General features: G+C 39.9%; 2 protein-coding genes across 4 annotated transcripts in view; one reads left to right on the top strand and one right to left on the bottom strand.

The window, feature by feature from the left end:
* Window positions 1-1186: 1186 nt before the first annotated feature.
* On the bottom strand, window positions 1187-7522 carry LOC124414258 (growth factor receptor-bound protein 2). 3 transcript variants are annotated; one of them, XM_046895258.1, is made up of 6 exons: window positions 7095-7522; window positions 4113-4210; window positions 3791-3910; window positions 3435-3600; window positions 3046-3246; window positions 1187-2292 (listed from the first exon to the last, which is right to left on the bottom strand). In XM_046895258.1, exons 1-5 carry the CDS (start codon window positions 7170-7172, stop codon window positions 3073-3075), a joined length of 636 nt encoding a protein of 211 aa, XP_046751214.1. In that variant the 5' UTR covers window positions 7173-7522; the 3' UTR covers window positions 1187-2292; window positions 3046-3072. The 3 variants fall into 3 exon arrangements, with proteins under 3 accessions (XP_046751214.1, XP_046751213.1, XP_046751212.1); XM_046895257.1 differs by having other exon boundaries at window positions 3073-3246; window positions 7095-7520; XM_046895256.1 differs by having other exon boundaries at window positions 1187-2308; window positions 3073-3246; window positions 7095-7519.
* A 9139-nt stretch (window positions 7523-16661) lies between these two features.
* LOC124414256 overlaps window positions 16662-20714 on the top strand; it is a 4925-nt gene continuing 872 nt past the window's right edge. Inside the window, exons 1-3 of the mRNA XM_046895253.1 lie at window positions 16662-17155; window positions 19974-20070; window positions 20356-20671. Of these exons, the coding sequence (XP_046751209.1) occupies window positions 17007-17155; window positions 19974-20070; window positions 20356-20671 (562 nt within the window). The 5' untranslated portion in view covers window positions 16662-17006. The remainder of the gene's footprint in view (window positions 17156-19973; window positions 20071-20355; window positions 20672-20714) is intronic.

The raw sequence follows: 20714 nt of genomic DNA, 5'->3' as shown, positions 1-20714 counted from the left end.
ATAGTGGCACTAATAATAAAAATAAAAATCATAATATTCATAACAGCAGTAATAGTAATAGTACTAGTAATAATAATAATAATAACAATAATAATAATAATAATAATAATAGTAATGTTTACAAAGAAAAGAGGATTGAGAATTATGAAGATCGTTAGAAGAATTATATAACTCTTAAAAAATATACATACAATATTATATCTTATACTTTATTTTATTTTATTTCATTATTATTGATTCATTTAATTAATTAATTTATTTATTTATTTATTTATTTATTCATTTATTCATTCATCGTTCTCTTGTTTTATAAATTTTTCACCCGGTTATATGTGTTCATTATTTATATTGTCATTTAATTTTCAAATTTTCGATATCGTTTGATTTGAGTGTGTGTAACGTGAGTAATAATTTCTCGACATGTTTATTTACGGGGAAGAATTAGCTCCGTACTATTCGATACTATTGATTTCTTTTCAGTTGAATTGATCAAAGATGGTCGATATGTTTGACCGAAAGATAAAATAAACTTTGTCAAGGGTAGAAAGAATGGAAAAAATATCACTCTACGTTTCATTTGTCGAATAGAATGATATTAAAACTGCTGTTCATCAATTTTTAAATGATTATTCGTGAATATTTATACTGAAATTGGATCTCCTGTAAAAATTGTTTATACACTGATAATAGGCCTCGGTACATCTTTAATAACAAGCCGATGCTATTGAGTGTAAAGTCAAAGTGTAATGTTCCGTTCTGACGTTTGTATGGAAGTGGAAAATGGCTCTTCCTTCTTCCGTCCCTCCGTTCCCGCCATCACATATTACGACACACAGTATTACATGTATATTTAGGTATTCATGTATGTATTGTGTAAACCATTTGTTACCTACTAGTTTTATATATATATCTAAGGATTAATGTCTTTCTCTATTGGTAAACATGAGAAAGATATTTCAACAACAACAATGAAAAACCTGTCGAAGATAAAGGCGAAGAAAAGAAATAGTTTGTATTGCCTAATCAAAAACAGTAAAGACACAAAAATTTTTTAAACAGAACTTTAGGTGTAGTCGAATATGATGAATAGAGATGAACAGAAACCAAACAACACCTTCTTGAAAGCAGAAACATTTAATGATTTAGATTTTTATAACTTTCACGGTGATCGTCATTCTCATTGTTGTTGTTATCGTCGCCTCTGTGCAAATCTAATACTTAGAAAAAAAAAAAAAAACGGAAAGACAATCATAACAAAGAACAAGTTTATTATTTAAAATGAGAAACAAAAGACAAATACGTCGTAATAAAATAAAATGCAGTTATAAGAAGAGAATAATAAGTGTAATCGTTACGATAAATCAAAGCAAGGTCGGTGAAGATCAACGTCAGGTTACTACTGATCAAAACTCCTGAAAATATATATATATATATGTATATGTATATATGTATTTGTATATACATACACATAACAAACGATGCTCCGATTTACATAGATAACTCTCTCCTTCTGCCTCTGCCTCTGCCTCTCTCTCTTTCTCTCTCTCTCACTCTCGATACTTTCCATAAATCAGCCGAGTCTATTTAGACGTTACAATGCAAGCATGGAAACATACAATTACACAAAAATACAAGAAAAACAAAAATATGAAAAATAAGAAAATAGGAAAGATCGATCCAGTTCTCAAATACAACGTGCTATTACATTATGGCGATGAATCAGGGATCCGTCAGATTGATTATGTGACATTGAATTCGTCAGCAGTGAAAAAACTACGGAAGCAGGCTAAGAAATTGTCAATATTAAATCTTGTTGTTAGGCTTGCGAGCCATCAGTCGTTGATCGATTTGGGTATTTTTATGTGTTGATTTCATACATTCTACTTTCTTTCCCTCTCTCGTTTCACGTTCTTTAAACAACCGGACGCATTTGTGCGTGTCTGAGTTAGTCTTAAGTTTCTAAAGTGATATGAATCCAATAATCGAAACATTGTAGGATTTGAAAAGAAACGGAACCGAAAGAGAGAGTGAAGAAAAAATAAAAAAAAAACAAGGAAATCTTTTAAAATGAAAAACTGATAAAACGAAAATTTCACGATTATTTCAATGCCCTGTATAAAAGAGCTACAAAGTCTTGCGCCTGGACCACCAATACATTCTAAACGCCCACTCCATTGGCGTAGTTTGAAGAATATTGTTGATCAATTCCGCAGCTATACGAATTCTGTAGGTAATTGTGGCAGGATAAGATGACGATGACGATGATGACGGAGTTTGTCGTCTCCTTTGGGCCTGTTTTAGTTAAAAACATTGTCAAATACGTTGAAAACAAATAAATGTTGGTAAAATTTTCTAAATCCTACAAATCTTTGCGCAGGATTGAAAATTGTTAAATTTTTTAATCATCACCTTTGGCAAAAGTTACAAACAAATTAGTCATAAACATCAAGTTACGCAATTTGCTCTTAATTCAACTGTGACGGTAAATCGCTTCGAGTACCTTGATCGAAAGGTTGATCAAATGCTACAGGATATCAAAAATTGATAATCAAAAACACGATAGAACAAGGTACAAACCGATAAAGAAAGATAGATCTTACGGTCTATCTCTATTGTATTTGTAATATCTATCCCATAACATTTTTTCAGTATCTAATATCGACACTCAAAAAAAGAAAGTTTAATACTGAAAAATTGAAATAAGCGGCCGTCGAGATAATTTTTTACTTTCGGAACCATATAAAGAAATGACTAGGAAATCCTAAGAAATATGCCACCATTGAACTAAATAAAGTTTTCTAAACAGGTAATAAATACTTGGACATGCGTGTACGTCAAAGGCAACGTTATCCAAAGACAAGTAATTCAGGCCGAGCAATGCGGTGAATACAACACGTCCGAGAGAGAGAAATAAGATATGAAAAACAAACGGAAGTGATAAATTTATAAAGTTAAATGAGAGCAGCAGATCTGAGATTGCCTTAGTTGTGTACCATAAAAAGATGAAAAAGAATAACTTACTCCAAACGATCTATAAATTGTAACAATTGAATTGGTAATTTGAACAATTACCTAGGAGTGATACTGCGTAACGTAAGTCGATGGGAAGAGTCCCCGTCTGTTGCCAATCTCTCCGTGCCACCAATGCTGGTCTGTGCGATCTGTTACGGTAATGACGTCGCCTCGTCTGAATTCAAGTTCTCCCGGTTCCTGGGGCGCAAAATCATAGAGCGCCTGGACCAAACACTGCAATAACAAAATAGGTCAAATGAAGATGTAACATCGAGGATAACTACGCGGTAAATTCTTCCAATACTTTTCTCTTCTGGAAGTTAATATTTCTCATTAACTAATTGGACTGATTTTAGTATCGATACGTGTCCACAAAAGATTGAACGAGCATTTCGCCGCAAGAAATTGTTGATTTTTCTCACCTCCTCTGGTTTCATGTCAAGCAGTTTCACGTCCTGAGAACGGGATACTGATGCGGTGCGATGGTATTCGACGAGCTCGTTAAGACTGTTGAATTTTACTACCCAGAGAAAGAACTTGCCTTGCGCGTCTCTGAGAACTTTGAAATGCTGAACGCCATCCGAGCATCTGTGAAATTGAAATAATGTCTCGATCCGAAGCTGTGCATAAGCGTTTAATTAAGTGGATACATCGTATATTTCTGTTTCGGTAATTTATAACAGGTAAAAATCAGACAAAAGCGACAAATCTTTGTTTAAACTATTTTTTAAATTAGAGATATTTTGAAGGACGGAACGAATATTTGTACAAAACTTACTTGACTGATAGGGAAAAGTCACCGGGAGAACTCTCGCTGATTCTGATAAGAAACGCACCTTCGCGTTTGTTCATCAAAAGCCTTTCCGCGTCTGCTCTTGTTATTCTCCCGTAATACCAACTGCGCATAGGGAACAAAAATAGGAAAGTCAAGTTCCGGTTCTCTTTTTTTTTCTTTTTCTTGTTTCAACCACACCCTCTATGTTATCTTAGGCACTTTGAAGCCAGCATCGCCTGTTTCATAGCTTTGGCTTTAGGAGCTTGGGTCAACAATTGGGAAACGAAACTCATTAAGAAAGAAATACGCCTGAAGTGAAACTTACTCGTGATTTTTCATCTCAATGTAATTGCTCGGTATCAAGCCTTCCCTCGAATCCAATTCTGCTCTGTACCAATTCATGTCGTCTTCCATGTTTAAAATCTAATAAATATAGAAAGATAAATCAGTCTTTTATAAAAGTAAAGTAAAATTTTTTCTTCAATTTCTCGTCATCGCATCATTTGTTTTCTTGTCAGTATCGGAACCAGCTGCATGCTGGCTGCGTAAGTAAACGTGTATAAATAATCGCAACTCCCACTACTACAGTAGCAGCAGCAAATCGAACCAAGGTCGCAAGAGATGAGTTTTGGTTGCAGGAAAAGAGGAGCGAAACTGATATAAACATAACGATAAGCAGGTGGCATTTAAATACCCTATTGATTAGGACAAAAGATAAAGAAAAAGGAATGTCAGAGGGTATTTAAAATGATATTTTTGTTGTGTATTACTGTATGCAGCGGTTGTTAAAAGAGGAAGTTTATCTTAGACGATAATAGATGCCAAAATTTTCAGACAAAAATATCTGTTTGTGTACTAATTATTATTCTTCTTCTTCATTTTTTTCTCTCTTTTGCAAATGTGACGATATAATGTCTGTATGATTTTTTGATTCTTTCTTGCGAAATGAATTATAAACATTAAATTTTATCGATCGAGTAAATGGGATAACAAACAGAGATTTCTGTGCTTTCATCAAAATCATCGCTGATTCAAGGAGTAAAAAAAATAATACTGGAAGAGGGGAGCAATTTTCAAATTTTAGAAATCGGATATTTGCTAAAAAAAAAGTATCTATTTCGGAATTCTGATCTCAGCGCCATCTCGTGGATAGAAAGAGCAATTTTTTTTTGGGTACTTTTTATTCTAGTGTCATAGCGAAATTTATTTTAATTTCACTTTCGTTTAACACGTTTCGCAACATTAAAAAGTCATTTTGCATCATTGCGTGACTTGAAAATGCGTATTGGTGTACTATTTTTAGGATGTTATAAAACGCATATTTCTATACTATATATATTTCCAGTCATCCCCTTACAGCTGCTAAATTTCTCCGGAAAAATGGCGCCATTTGCATCTAACTTATAGAATTTACAAATGTACCGAGATTCTCCAACCAATTTACTTTCGTAAATCCGTAGGAATATCGTCGCTCTTTATCCCGTTTTGCGATATAATTTTGAACGCATTACTTTTCGTCAAGTTTCATAGTTTCGTCAAATATTCGAATATGGGGTCGTGGTTGCCGTCCTAAAAAGACGCGAAATCATTTCGACGACGATCAACCGCAGATCTCTGCTTCTCGGTCATACCTACGTGGGTATCTATACGTTTCTCGCATGGTTTCATGAAAATTTATAAATAGGTAGAAGAGAGAAGATCGAGTATAGTTTTGCCCAAGCAGAAAATAGCTATGGCATAACTTGGACACGATATTCGGCTCTCGTGTCAGAGTCAGTCAGAAATCTTAGACTCGATTCTTTCCTGCACACACGCCTCTGTATTCTCGATTTCTCGTTTCGTCATAATAAACTTACGACAATGTAGTTACGTATGCAGGGGAAACACGATACTCCAAAAACAATGACAAACATCCAGCAATAATATTCATTCCGATGTCGAAATAATAAAACAATAATAATAAAATCGATACAAAGTAAAAATATGTGCGATAAAAATGTCGTCGTTACGTTTCGTCGATAGAAATTCTTTATATTAAATGTATAAATGTATTTCAGTAGCACTCCGCAGGCATAAAATATTCTGCAGTTACTTTTTGATTTTTTTGTTTTTTTTTATTATCAATGATCTTTTAATCGATCGAGAAACAGAGATAACACAATTTTACTAGAGATAGGAAACTACCAATGAATTTTGGCTAAGTTTTGTTTCTCTTCTTTTTTGTTTTCATACGTGTTTCTTTTTATTTGTTTGTTTGTTTGTTTTTTTTTTCTGTTATTAAAATACAAAACGAAAGAATCGAATGGATTACGGGCGAGAGTTGAAGAAAGTTTTGACGATTGGCGAAAGCAATTCAGAATCGCGATTGGTATCGAATTTTCTCGATTCATAAACCAAAACGGACCACCAGGACGTAAGGCATTGATCGATATTTGCCAAAATTGATGAACGCATTAAATTGATTTAAATTAAGGGTGAAGGTGGAGAAAAAATTTAACGAACGTATTAATGAATAAAAATTCTTTTGCCATGTACAGATAAATATTATACGAAATCATCATACTAATAGATTGCAAAATCCCTACGCGCGATAAAATCCTCCTCCCTCCTCCAGCCGCGGATCAGAGAGATCGAAGAGCGAACACAAGTGCATACATGCATACATACATACACACACACATGCATACTTAGGTATGTGTATTTCTATATTTGGTGATTGGGAGAATGGCGCTGATGCTATAAAAGAATTCGTTCCTGCTTTTTGCGGGTGTATGCGCGTGTGCGTGTGCCGTTTTGCTTTTAGTGTGATTTCGTTCTTCCTCCTTCCTCTCTTTCTTAGTTTATCAAATGAACGGATGACAGGGTGTTGAAATTTGTGGGAATACCCAGGAAACACGTAATATTGTACAGTACGTTGAACGAACGATTGTACGAAATATTTTTTTTTTTTTTTTTGTTTGATCTGTTAGCTTTCGTTCCATATTATTATAATCACTTGTTTTCTTTTCCTCTCTCAGCGACCTAAGGCATGTCGCATCATATGTAGATATGCGCTGTGCCCCGTGCATGTATGTACGTGTGGTAATGATAAGATAAGACTTGTGTTATAGATTAATTTACCACATAACACTTAGGAAAGTGGATAAATATTTCTTTGGTATAATCGGGGATTACAGGATTCGTCGAGGAGCCACACATGTGGGTATATGCCTAAGTATTTTACACGTTGTGAAGGAATGGATACGACGAGATGACGAGGCGGCGGTGGGCGGGGAAGGGCGGCGAGGAGAGGGCGAGCCGTACCAACCTTCAATACTTGACTCCTACGAAAACTGAGCTCGTCATCGGCTGTCGCATTGAAATCGTGTTTCGCTATCGCCTCCATGGTGAATCACTCTCTCTCTCTCTCTCTCTCTCTCTCTGTTTATCTGAATGTAATTATCCAAGTTAAATCCTCGGATGCGCGTTATTTATTATATTCAATCGTCGTCGTCGTCGTCGTCGTCGTCGTCCTCCTCCTCCTCCTCCTCCTCCACGTCCTCGTCGTCGATGTCGACGTCGTCACGAGTTCTCGACTAGGTAGGTAAACGGATGGTCTGACCTCCCTTGGCACGGACAGTGAACGTCCACCTCGATAACGTTTCGGCCTAATCGAATGGCCGGTTTTCCTCTTCTTTTCCGTCCTACGTGACACACTGACTGGATACAGCTACGAGTACCACGTACCGCCGTATGTAATGGAAAAAAAATCACAGCTGCGGATCTACTCCGTTCCTTCGTCTCTCGATATATGGTTTGCGTTTATACCTCTGATATCCTGTTGAGAGAAGAACAACAACAACAACCTAACTGCACAATATACAACATATACCACCAGTTGATAATAATCGGACACGTCGATTTTATATGACAGTAGGTACGACAAACCGCACCTGGGTTCTTTATTTTCTTTCCGTTTCTTTTTTTTGCTTCTCCTCTTTGTACCTCTAAACTTGTTGTCTCGGTGTTGTTACACTCGTAAGTTCTTTTTCTTATCGTTACTCTTTTGTTTCCGAACGGTTTACTTACGCACCGAGACGCGTATCTATGTCACGTTCGCGTTTGTATGGTTTAAACAACACTGTGAGATATCTGTTTCCTCTCGATCGAATACACGGGTGCCAGCCAGTAGCGGTAGGCGAAACGCGATACTAGCAGCAACGGAACCCGTAATCTTTCATTCTACTTTCGGTCGTTGTCTTCGGCCAGAAAGTCAACTTTGTCCGTGCTAATTGCTGCTTCCTGGATAAACTTCTATCGGCGAACCGTTAAAACTGTCATCAGTTCACGACGAGCACCGCAATTTCATACTTCGAGGAATTAGAACCCATTGCTTTAAGCTTACGCTTATCAGCCGCCGCCAGTCGCCACTGACCGCTGCTGCTCCTCCTGCCTGTTCCTGGGGATCCTGGTTGCCGATGGTGCTGCCCCCGCGTTGTTTCTCGTCGGTACTAAAACTGCCCGACGATATTTCGGAGCCTGGTATTTTCCGCCCAATGATTTATCCGATCTATCACTGATCGAGTCGTTCCTATTTCCGAACCTAGACTTTTCACAGGGTTATTACAATTGCGGGAAATCCGTTTAGCCCGTTTATGCCACGCGGCAACTTTTTTTTTTTCTTGGAACTACTTCGCCACCGCGGAATACGCGACATGCGCAGTCGGCAACAAGTCCATCGTTTAGCTCGGGGAAAAGACTGTCGGCTGCTGTCGTCATTCGACAGGCAGGCACAGACACGTTTCTTTTCATGGAACACGAAGAACCGCCTCCTCTACGTCGATGTATGTACATACATACTACAATACACGCCCATGTGTATGCGTTTAGCGAGTAGATTTACATTCGTAGAAATGAATTGTAATAAAATAAGATGGTTTTCAAAATTGATGCAGAAATGTTTATTCATTTACAATAAGTTTAAATTTCGAACTAAGGTCGATTTCAACTTTCAACTGTATCCGAGTATTGTTTTCATGCACAGGTGGGTAGATGGGTGTGTATGTACATATATATGTAGGTGTAATTAGCATATAGGACAGAAATTCACGCGTTTCAACATGTGTATATATACATATACATATACATACACATGTATAAATATTATGGATTATTCGGTATCCGGATAATAAATTATCGGTTAAACTGTTGACCTATCGTATTTATTGTTCCTTGCGATACCCTCCCGCCACGCGGTGTGAAACCTGCGTGCATAACTGGTAACGGTATAATTTCCCGAACAAGAGAGAAAGAAAAATTTTGGTGAATCATATGTGGCGGTCACTGATCCATTCCGCCGGAAGGTCGAAAGTATCGGACGCCTGTCTGTCGACGGAAAACGAAACTCACCGGCGAAATTTAACACAGCGAACTGCAATAAGAGTTTGAAAATCGAAATCGTACGATCGTGAGATCGTACTCAGGTCTACTTATCAGATAAAATAACCGATTTGGTTTGAATCGTAACCGTTACGAGAATCGAAGATGCATGTAAATACTTATCCTGATAAATATGTATTATATTTATATGGTTACGTTGTGCAATATATGTTACTGCGCAACTTGATTAACCAATGTATCCGGGAAACGCTACCCACATACGATTCCGCAGTGATATATAGAAATAAAAGAGTTTTCACACAATGTCGAACGACTGTACGATGCTGAATAAAGGGAGAGAAAAAAAGAGAGAGAGAGAGAGAGAGAGAACTGTGTTTATTTCAAGTGGGATATATAGCGATGTATGGTGGAACGGTGATGGTTGGGTTCAGTTCCTCTACCTGAACTCAGCTAAGTCTATCATTGTCAAGCAGCACCGTCCGCTGCGCATGCCTATATGCACATCCCTTAAGGACCCGCTAAGGAGGAGGGAAAGAGGGAAGAAAGAAGCGCGACGGCCCTTCAGTTCGCACGTAGTTTCTGTCCTTTTCGATGCAGGTCGCTCTCCGGTTATACCTGCGTATAGATATAATGCATGCATGCAAGCACGTCTCTTCGAAAAGAAGATGAAAGGTACTTATGCGTCCCCACACAAGCGGGCGGCCACTGCAACGAGAAGAACGGGATGGAGAAGGGCCGCAAGGAAAGAGAAAAAGACGCGACGAGTCTGAGAAAAACCGCGGGCTTGAACACGGGAGATGAAAAGATAGAGAGACGCTCGACGGGGAAAGTACGGACCGCGCAGCGAGGAAAGCCACAGCTAGAGTCCGAGACTATCGCCCTCGTGGCTATGGGAAAAAGCAAAAATGGAAACCCTTTTCTTTTCATGAGCTTTGTTTAACGCCAAACGTTTGATACTCACTTATGCGGAATGATATTGGGTCAATGTAATGAGAATTTCAGGTAGTTTACTACGTTGACTGTTAACTATCGCTGAAGATTATATGGTTTTTAATGATCCATGGCCCTGTCTCAGTTTTGAGAACGTCAATATTGGTTGCTCTAGTCCAATTTAGAATAAAAATTTAATTTATAGGGATTTAGCTGTGATACATTCATTTTCAACGAAATTTCAAGGAATAAATTATATATTCAGGAATGGTCAAACAGATGTAGATTCAGAGAAAGTTTGATAAAATTTCTATTACAAAGATTAATAAGATGTATGTTATTTGAGGAAGGTAAGGTTTGAGAAAAGTGGATTACAGATTTCGATATCTATGGGAAAGCGCGGGGTGAGCGACTCGTCAAATTATATCCTGTTGCCATTATGATCGCAATGACTGTGGTGGGAGTTGGAAAACAAGAAGGAAGATGGGAAAAAAGTTGAAAAAAAAATGTGCAGCGTATCCCCGTACCAGACTTGCGTCAGTCGAGCGATTGACGTAATTCGCTGACGCGTGCTGCATCTAGTATAAGAGGATTGACAATGAGCTTCTCTCGTGTTCTAGCAGCGCAGCAGTGCGCGATTGCGAATCGAGGGCAACCAGAGTTCGATTGATGTACTCGGATTGTATATTATTGATGAATTTTGCGATAGTCAGGAAAGTAACCAGGCAATTCTTGGCAATTAACCAAATTGATCGTATCCTCTGTCTCCATCCTCCTAGCCTTTCAATTTTTCATCCACCCGCCACGAGTTCAATACAAGCGCATGCAATCTATTCCCACGAGCCAGGTTTTGCCGATTAGATATCGATCGAATCGTATCACACCACGACACGGAAATATCTCTCCAGAAGGTATCGCCATCTAGCGATCATTTGTTTAAAATGCAATCGATGGCACTCTAGTTGGTAAGATCGGAAACTGTGTACCATTTTTTGCAATTCAAATTAACATGGTTCCGTCACAGCAAACTCAAGACAGAAAAGATGTAATCGCGTTACCACAGCTCGTCTGTTTTGGGCTCAAACGATATTAACGCCGCTTTTCAATTCTGTACGAGCAAGAAATTCCCGCCCACAAGCCGCCTACATTCGAATAACACGTAACAAGCATCATATGTAACACCTAACATGCCAACGTCAGTCTGCGCTAACTGTGACTAATTAAACGTAGAGTTTGTCGTCATTTCAGCCAGTTCGAAATTCAAAAATTCGCCAATTCTCGCTGCCAAGCTGTTAAAACAGAATACATAGAATTTTCCAACACGATCCTGGATTCGGGAAGTAAGCCATGACTGTCGTTTCACATGCCGTGCTATGGCTGTCGCGTACACACAGGCATGGAGCGTTGCAGCAGTGGTATCTGGTCTCAGGCCTGATTTCCAACGAACGCGACGCCTTCGGCGGGCATAGAGCAACACACACACAGAGACACATTGAGGGGATGCTGCGTACGTGACGTCGGGGCCGAAGTGCGCTGCATGGATACCGTGCATCGTTATCATCCATGTGAATCGAGCTTAAGGCTGTAAACCGAAACAGCAGTCGTGGCAGAACACCCGGCGGGGCTCTAAACCCTGCACGGCAAGCAAGCAAGCAAGCAAGCCAGCCAGCCAGCAAACCAGCCCCACTTTTTACCAGGGGTAAAATATCCCCATCTGCTCTTGAGCTGCATTTTGGCCCGCGGGGGAATATAAGTTCTATGCTCTTCCCTATACCCACAGCGTTTCGGAGATGAAATTCAACGTATAGGTGTATATATATATATATATGTATAATCGTGTTCGTCGAATTGGACGTACGCGGAACTGTACGAATATTTTTTTCATTTGTTTTTTTCTTATTTTCTTTTTTTTCTGTCTTGCAATTACCATACGAATCGTCAAACACGCGCGGATTCCAAGATCCACGTGCGTTGATGAGGAAATGGGATAGTTTATGCTTATATCAACGGTTACATGCCTTAATGCCTTGATTGTTATTTTTATGTTATGTTACATATATGTACATATACAGTTACGGCAAGAGTATCGTGACGTTGACATACGTCGCATACCTGTAACAACAACCACCTGCTTCGTAACAACTATACACAATATTTGTGTGTATATATATATATATATACATATATTTGTGCGTTTATTTATACCGAAGACGCGTTGTTGCGTGGGCGTATGAAATAACGAACCGTATCCCGCAGACACGTGATTGAAATCGTGTGCATAGGAATTAATAAACGCAATGCAATACGTTTTACGTCAGTGTACGTACCGCACGGTGAACGCACACCCACACTATACAAATACAGGGAAGATTTCTTTTAACGTATAAAGATACGTGTTGTCCTAGGTCAAGGTCATCCTTCCTTCTCCCACCCGTTACACTGTATACGTACGATAATCCAATTTAGATAACAGTAATATACAGACCTTGAAATATAAGTATGTAAATATTAGTGAGTCATTACAGGCTACGAGGTGCCATATACCGCGGCACCGCGGACAATTAACGTACATGTCAATGTGCGGTAGGCCCCAGTAGGGTTCCTCACCGATATATGTATGTATGTATGTATGTATGGATATACATATATAACTTGGCCCAGTCATCTTCTCGTATTTTTTATCTGCGAAGCACACAACACACGTGTTGCCGGCTTGTCTCCACTCGCTTGGTATATAAGTCATATCTCCATTGATGCCTGCAGTACGTAATACTTTCGATTTCGATTTGAAGTAGGAATGAAACTGAAGTTATAGGGTCACGTTAACGTAACGAGACATTAGGGAAGAATCATTATTGTGTAATTTTAGATGCGACTCTCTCTAAAGGAGTCGATTTTGCAAAATATGAGTATATTTTATTCATCATGGTTCACTAAATTTTCGACATTCCTAAACACGCATTGTTACAGTATAAACGTTCCCAACTTCATCTTCATAAAGAGAAAGAATCATAAAACACTTGGTTTCAAATTCTATGCGGAAAAATGAATTTTGTACAAGTACAGGAACAAGTGTAATTACCTTCGTTTTTCTGAGTATTATTACTCGTTTTTCCGCACGGTTAATGCACGTAATGGACGGACCTAATATCTTACCGCAAAATATGAATATACCTGTAACTAATCTCTACGCGGCAAAATCACGTATCGAAAAAACCGGAAGTGGTTCAACATTTTCGTGCATTATACTCTGTAGAAGTTGATTTACGTTCCTAACGTAGGCTTGAATCCCTATCCCACTGTTCGGGTGTATTTTGCATCATATTGTCAAGGGATTTGTACAGAAGTAAGAAAACAAGAATTTCTGTCGTCTCACGCGAATAGCAAATTGGCGAAATGTGAAAATGAAGATGTACAACGAATAACGTAAATCGTTCGACAGGTGTCGACGATCTTCCGCGGAATTTGAATGCGACACATGCGTGTATATTACACACGTAGAACCGAACAACAAGCTACACGTGGCTTGCGCCGTCGTACACACGGTTCGGGAAATGGGTGGCAGAGCTAAACGTATACACTGAAACACATACACACACACACACACACACACACACATATATATATATATATATATATATATATATATATATATATATATATATATATATATAGAGAGAGAGAGAGAGAGAGAGAGAAAGAGAGAGAGAGAGAATGTGTCCATATCCATACATATATCGTTCGGCGTCTCTTGCTCTTCCGTCCCAGTTTTACATGTGTAAGTATCACACACGCACGTACCGAATCGAGTCGTATGTACATACATAGGGTTAAGCACGTGGTATGCATACATACATAGTTATACCGCGACATGCATGTATCTACTCCACTTTCATTCATTCATTCATTCATTCGTCTCTAGAAATAAATCCCCTGATTCATAATCAGTACCCTCTCCACTATACTGATGCGGGTGTCAGCGTAACTGTGCGGCGCTTGGGAATAACCCGGGACTTTTCATACGGACGTAGGTATACACAGTATACCTATATTCGAATGTGTGTATAACACGTATGCATGTGTATTATAGAGTATTAGACCCTGCAGTAGACGCACGCGGTTTATTTACAAGCCATTGACGACCACGACGATCGTTTACACGCCGGTAACTCGGAATTATACCGTTTATTATTAAGTCGTACCGTCTCCGTGCGTTATAGGTACATCCAAACGTATAAGTCCATCGGGAAATACCTATAATTTACTTTTACCCCCATACATATATCGCGGATGATACCAGATTTTTGGAGAATATCACGGCCCGTGAGGTATAATCAACGGAATGACGAGGCAGGTTGTTTTTTTTTCACTCACTTATATTTATTTCTACCTAGATTTGCTTTGACTGTCTATCTATATTTTTTCTCCCTTTTCTTTCTCCTATGGTGCAATTATTCCACCGTTAACGATGCCCAAGTCTGCACAAGTGTGAAAATTATTCAAAACTGTATATATATGTATATGTATATGTATACATAGGGATTCGTAATTCCTGCTATATAAACTGACCAAGGGGATACCAGCGAGGGTATTTTGAGCGGCCGTAATTCCCTTTGCCAAATAGGTTATTTGGCCGAACGGCATAAACCAGATACCTACGTACCGTATAATCTATAAGGTTCGCATACCCTGACTATAGGTACATCGTACACTGCAGACGGGATGTTTTAACGTCATATTTTCCTACGCACGTGTCTCGGGTAACGGTCGTATTCTATACGCACGTACACCCGAGTTTAAAAGTTGCATGTAGGTATATCTAATTGTAAACGTGCTGTACGATGTAGCACATACTAAACTCTTCCGAGCTCTCGAGTTTGTAGCTTCGCCTGCCTACTCGAAGGTCGCCGATGGAATACTTAGACGTGTATAGCGAGATCGTCGAATAATTGCGAGTGTAGAATATAATTACAGAACCAGTATTAATATTTTCAGTTTTCTACATAATTAAAGTATAATTTTTTCAGCCAAATAAATACTTTTCAACTCTTTATTATTATGTACTCGTGATTTTTTTCATCAATATTTTCATCCTGCTCTAAAATTAATAAATATCTCCAAAAACTCTCACGTTCACGGCCATAGTTTATGCCTGAGGAGAGTTTCGTTCGTTCGTACGTAGAGCTACCGCTGCCACGCACAAACCGAACTTTTCCTCCTCGGCTGCTTTTACCGTACGATACTTTGTCGGTCCGCTGTACTGTGGCGTAGATACTTTTACACACAGCGCTATACACCAGCCAGCTGTACACCTAAGCTGTACCTATGTATACAGGGGACAGATACCTGTGCAGGCGCATGCAAACTGCAAAAGATGGTTAATGGATAACGGGACACGTGACAGAGGGTAGGTAGGTAGGAAGGAAGGAAATCGGTAGGAATACCGACGAAAAGAAGCGAATAAAACCTCGTCGGCGTATCGTCGAATGTAAAAAATGTTCTCTATATTTTTAAAATAAAATCTAATCCGTATATTATATAAAATTTTCAAAAACAGCTCCGTACTAGTATTGAGTTGCCGTCCGATATTCCCTCCAGTCCGTATGAAAAAAATAAATCAATGAATACCAACGAACCAAACCGAAATGAACACGTTGCTTTTTGTGTTAAATGAGCGCAGGTACAACAGCGAGTGACGATGTAGTTTTATAATTTCTATACCAAGCGAGCGATAATTCTCGGCAAAAGGCCCTAAGCCTGTGTGTGTGTGTGTGTGTGTATGTGCAAAGCGACATAGATGCACGTACGTACACGTTCCCGTTAGTCGTAGTGCTACCTACATAAGAGCGAAGGAACGGTGCAGTCGCTGGCAGGCGGCTTATGGCCGGGACAGTCGCGACATCGGGACGGGACGGGCGACGCTGACGTAGGTAGAGAGACGCGGTATAAACGCGCACTTACACAGCTACACGTCGTTGGAGGCGGAAAGGAGAAATGGCGGGGGGGAGAGAAAGAGGGGCGTGGAAGGGATGATGGCGTCCACACAAAGGCGCACGCTCCCCCCTCCTCGACTCTCGATCGCTCATCGACGAAACACTTCGTGAGGCTGTACACAGAGGGCGGTGTGTTCGACGCATACAACCAAACGACGATCGGTGGGGACCGCAGGAGGGGGGGGTGAGCGAGCGAGAGAGAGCGCTGGTTCTGTGTAGAGTGTCGGCTCCGCTGCGCTGGCTGGCTGTTTCCTCGCCTAGCATCGATCTCCGCTCCGCCGCGGCGTTTGTGTAATTTCCGAGTCGAGTTTCAGCGCGCCAGTCGCCCCAGAGAAAGAGCGAAGTGGTGAGGCCTGCCACCGAGAGTCGAAAGCCCGTCCGCTCTGCGTGTTTTTACGTACGAAAGGAAGCGTCAGGAGTGAACCGTGAGCAGGTATAATAGGAGACGAGAGGGTAGTGCGAACGAAGCGAAGAGTTTCGTTTCGCGTGTTCCGACAATCGGCGGCAGCTCTGGGTTGTTGTAAAATCGTGACGCGAATTTCGTTCGACTCTCTCGTTCGTTGCGGTGGAGAGAGCGTGAGAGAGAGAGAGAGAGCCAGAGAACGAGAGAGAAAGAGCGAGGGGGAGAGTGGTGTCGTTGTGCGGTGGGCATCCGTGAGCTCGTGTTGGTCGACCGTGAGAGGCGAGTCGTGTCGGTCGCCCGGTCGCTAGTCGCTAAGGGGGGAAAGGCAGCAGGCAGAGAAGCAGCTCGCTGCTAGGCTAGCTGGGTGAGCGGCAGTCAGGCGAGCAGACGAAGTGAGAGAAGAAGGGAATTGAAAAGGGAAGCGGCGGCTCGGCTCTCCTAGCTAGTATTCATTTCGTTGAGTGCTGCCCTCAGTCGGCAAAGAGACGTATACCGACCGACAGTTTCCATCACAATGGCTTCCGTGAGAGACACGGCGACTTTCTTCGCCGAAGGAACGGCGAGCCAATTTGAGCACGTTATCAAGCTCTATCCTCAGGCGCTGAGGCTCAAGGCGGATTTGAAGACCAAGAAGCCCGAGGAACTTATCAAGCTGGATAACTGGTGAGTCGCGATACGCGTTCTTTATACGCCTTTCAGACATCGTGGATTATTTTTTAGAGGGGCAACCCAATCCGGACAATGAACTCGAAGCGCGCTTGATGATCGCACGTAGCGCACTGCTGCCGCTGCTCTCTGCTCCTCTTCTTAATCGCGTCCTCTTACTCTCTCTCTATCTCTATCTCCATCTCCCTCCGTCTCTCTCACTCCGTGTTCCCTATTTCATCCCATTGCTCTTCGCCGATCGACGATTGTGTATCACGCACACGCGGAGAGCAGAGAGCAACGCGTCACTGTGTGTGCGCGCCGATTCGATGCGAGTATACATCTCTCTCTCTCTTTCTCTTCCCCCCTTCCACCCTCCCTCCCACTCGAATATCCCGCTCATTAAAATACCGACAAACCTTGCGTCACGTGGGACACTCGCCGATGACAAGTGCTTCGAAATTGCTACAAAAATTTTAGTCTCCTCACTTTTTACGCATCTTTTCCTCGCTTTTGATACCTTTTCACGCCTTTCTTATACATCCGTATATATTCCTCGAACATTTTCAAATCTCTCTTTCTCGCTACTTAGCAGCAGTAGCAGTAGCAGCAGCAGCAGCAGCAGCAGCAGCGCCTGTCTGTATGTGTAAGAACGTTTCAGCTTGTAAGGCAGTGATGTCACGATCATTCCTGCAAGTCGGCAAGCAAGCGGCTGGCCTGCTTGGCCTCCGAGCTGCTATCCGCATCATGTCTGCCTGCCTGCCTTCTCCATCAACTGCGACCGTAGTTGAAAAAGAAGAATTTTTCGTTTCGATTTTCCACTTACTTTGCATTCTTAAATTTTTTTGAACAAATAAAAATCATCAACTATTAATCTACTATGCGCAAAAGATTCCTGATAATAACTACATGAAATTAAAAGGAGAAAATCAACGGTGTCAGAAAAATATTTGTACGTACGTACGCCTATGCTTACATACATACATACATACACTTTGCTTGGCCTCTTCGCCACGTTGATCTATCTAGATATGTATGTATATACATGTATATATACATGCCCTACCGGTAAACAATATCACGAGGAGGCTCTAGAAGCTGTGTTCGCTATATTTTCAAGGCTGTGTGCATAGCGCTAGTGTGACTAGCTTTGTGTGAGCGCGCGTGCTATTCCCTCTATCTTTCTCTCTCTCTCTCTCTCTCTCTCGCAGCGGCGGCGCTGGCCGAGCCTCTCAAAATGGAGACGTACAAAGAGAGACGGCGATAGGGTACGAAAAGGGGGGAAAATAAAGATAAAGAGCGAGAGAGAGAGAGAGACACACACACATACATAACGGATTTGTTCGCGTTACAACGCTAAATTTATAATATACGCGATAAGAGGAGGGGTGGCGGGAAAGGAAAATAAATAGTACAATTTATTCATGTAATTATTATTCTTCAAGATAGTTCCTTCATCCATTTATTCATTCATTCATTCATTCATTCATTCATTCATTTATCCGATGATTCGAACGGTTCGAATCGAAAACTTTTTCCGTTACGATTTCGTATTATTTTAACAGAATGGCGCAAAAGCGAGGAAGAAACTTACAATTAATGACTGAGAATTTTCTCGCGAAATTTAACACGGTCGCTCGCTAAATTCACGATGAGCTCGTGCTTGATCATACACTCTATGTCAATTCAGCAAAATCCTGCAATACGGCATACATATTATGATGATTGTTATTGTCAGGAATTACTGACTTCTCTAATTGACACACTTATAATTATTCTATTTTTTATTATTACCCGTTTCTTTTCGTTCTTTTAATCTTAGTTACACTTTTCTAATATGTTTTTGTGTATTAACGTACACAGTTCGTTGGCACTGTGTGATAATATTTTGTATCAAAGAAGAAAAAAAATTTCTTTATATATATCTTTTGTTTTTATTGTGAAAGATTTTGTCGTTCCTTGTATTTCAAAGTTGAAAGTTTTTTTTTTTTTTTTTTTTTTTTTTTTTTTTCTCGAATAGTGCGACGAATTGTAAGTCTTTAATACAAGAATTATTCTTGCAATTTTAAATAATTTAAAAAACAATTTAATGGAAAACTCTATCCACTTTGAAACACATACATTCGATACTCTTTAAAATATTTTGTATAAAGGCACGGATAACAAAGCATCGATCACATAGACGCGACTAACTATTTACCTTAGAAAAGTAAAATTCCTAGATATGTCAATCCATTGCTAGAAATAAGTCCATCTTCCAACTCCACTAGAGCAAAAAAGAGACTGTGGAAAAGAGAAGTTGATAACCCGCAGATCATAGAAGCATTCATATTATGCGCATGCGTAGTCGGATGCTGTTAGATCGATTCTTCACAGCATTAATTAAGCCGATATCTAAATTTTAAGGTCTAGAAAATGCACGTCACATTAAATAAATTTTTCACTCGGGACTCAACGGCGTACAGCTTGAACGATTGTTCGTATTGGATTACAATTGTCTGTGTGATTTGATACATTTTTTATGAGATTTTTATTATATTAACTTAAGAGGAAATAGAAAAAATAATCATAGTTCAAGCTAAGATGTTAATCGACTATCCAAAAATACGTAATTACTTGAGCAGAAAACTGCGATTTGAGTTTTTGAATATGGTTTTTCAAGTTGAGAAAAGATGCGTCGCGTAGGTACGAAGAAAAATGTAAAGAATAAAAGAAGGAGTAGAAAATGTAGGAACGATTGAGATGATGAAGGCTGTTTATTATTCCACAAACACACACACACACACACACACACACAGAAGGTCCATAACATGAGAGTTAAACATACTTTTCATAGGTACCAAAATGAACTGCCTAAGAAAATCAAATCGAGAGGAAAGGATGCTCATCTTATTCACGAAGAACTGGTGCAGACAATGAAATGGAAACAAACGGTAAGAGTTTATAATCATCATTGTTATACCTATATCAAAAGCAGTTGTTTCTACAAACTAAAAGGGCAAGGAAAACAGACCGATCGTTTCTATAATTTGACGCTAAGTAACTAACAGTTTACTGCTAAATTCGGATGATCCAGAATTGCGATTAAATGAACATTGGGCCAATGATCTGGAAGGGATCTGGAAGATGCGAATCTTTTTACTACTTTATCCAACCTTGAACGAATGAATGAATTAGAATTAACGAAACTCGTGTTGTTTGTTTTTCTTTTTTTCTAGCGTGGAAAATTTTATCCACAACTTTCGTACCTGGTCAAGGTGAATACACCCAGAGCTGTTATGGCTGAGACAAAAAAAGCCTTTAAGAAACTGCCAAACCTGGAACAGGCTATCACTGCCCTATCAAATTTAAAGGGGGTCGGCACTACCATGGCCTCCGCCCTACTCGCTGCTGCTTCGCCGGAAAATGCTCCATTCATGGCTGACGAATGCCTTATGGCTATTCCGGAAATCGAAGGCATCGACTATACTACCAAGGAGTACCTGAACTTTGTCCAGCACATTCAGACCACAGTTGAAAGGCTCAATAAACAAAGTACGTATACATTCCGAGTAATTCTTCACTGTGTTTCCAAGTT

Source organism: Diprion similis, chromosome 13, assembly GCF_021155765.1.
Source record: "Diprion similis isolate iyDipSimi1 chromosome 13, iyDipSimi1.1, whole genome shotgun sequence".
Taxonomy (NCBI): Eukaryota; Metazoa; Arthropoda; class Insecta; order Hymenoptera; family Diprionidae; genus Diprion; species Diprion similis.
This window is presented reverse-complemented; position numbering and strand designations above follow the sequence as displayed.

Coding starts and splice junctions, on each gene's coding strand:
- LOC124414258 (XM_046895258.1), bottom strand. CDS start 7,172: ATGGAGGCGATAGCGAAACACGATTTCAATGCGACAGCCGATGACGAG. Junction 3,911..4,112: donor ATTGAGATGAAAAATCACGA/GTAAGTTTCACT, acceptor CCCTATGCGCAG/TTGGTATTACGGGAGAATAA. Junction 3,601..3,790: donor GACTTTTCCCTATCAGTCAA/GTAAGTTTTGTA, acceptor TCAATTTCACAG/ATGCTCGGATGGCGTTCAGC.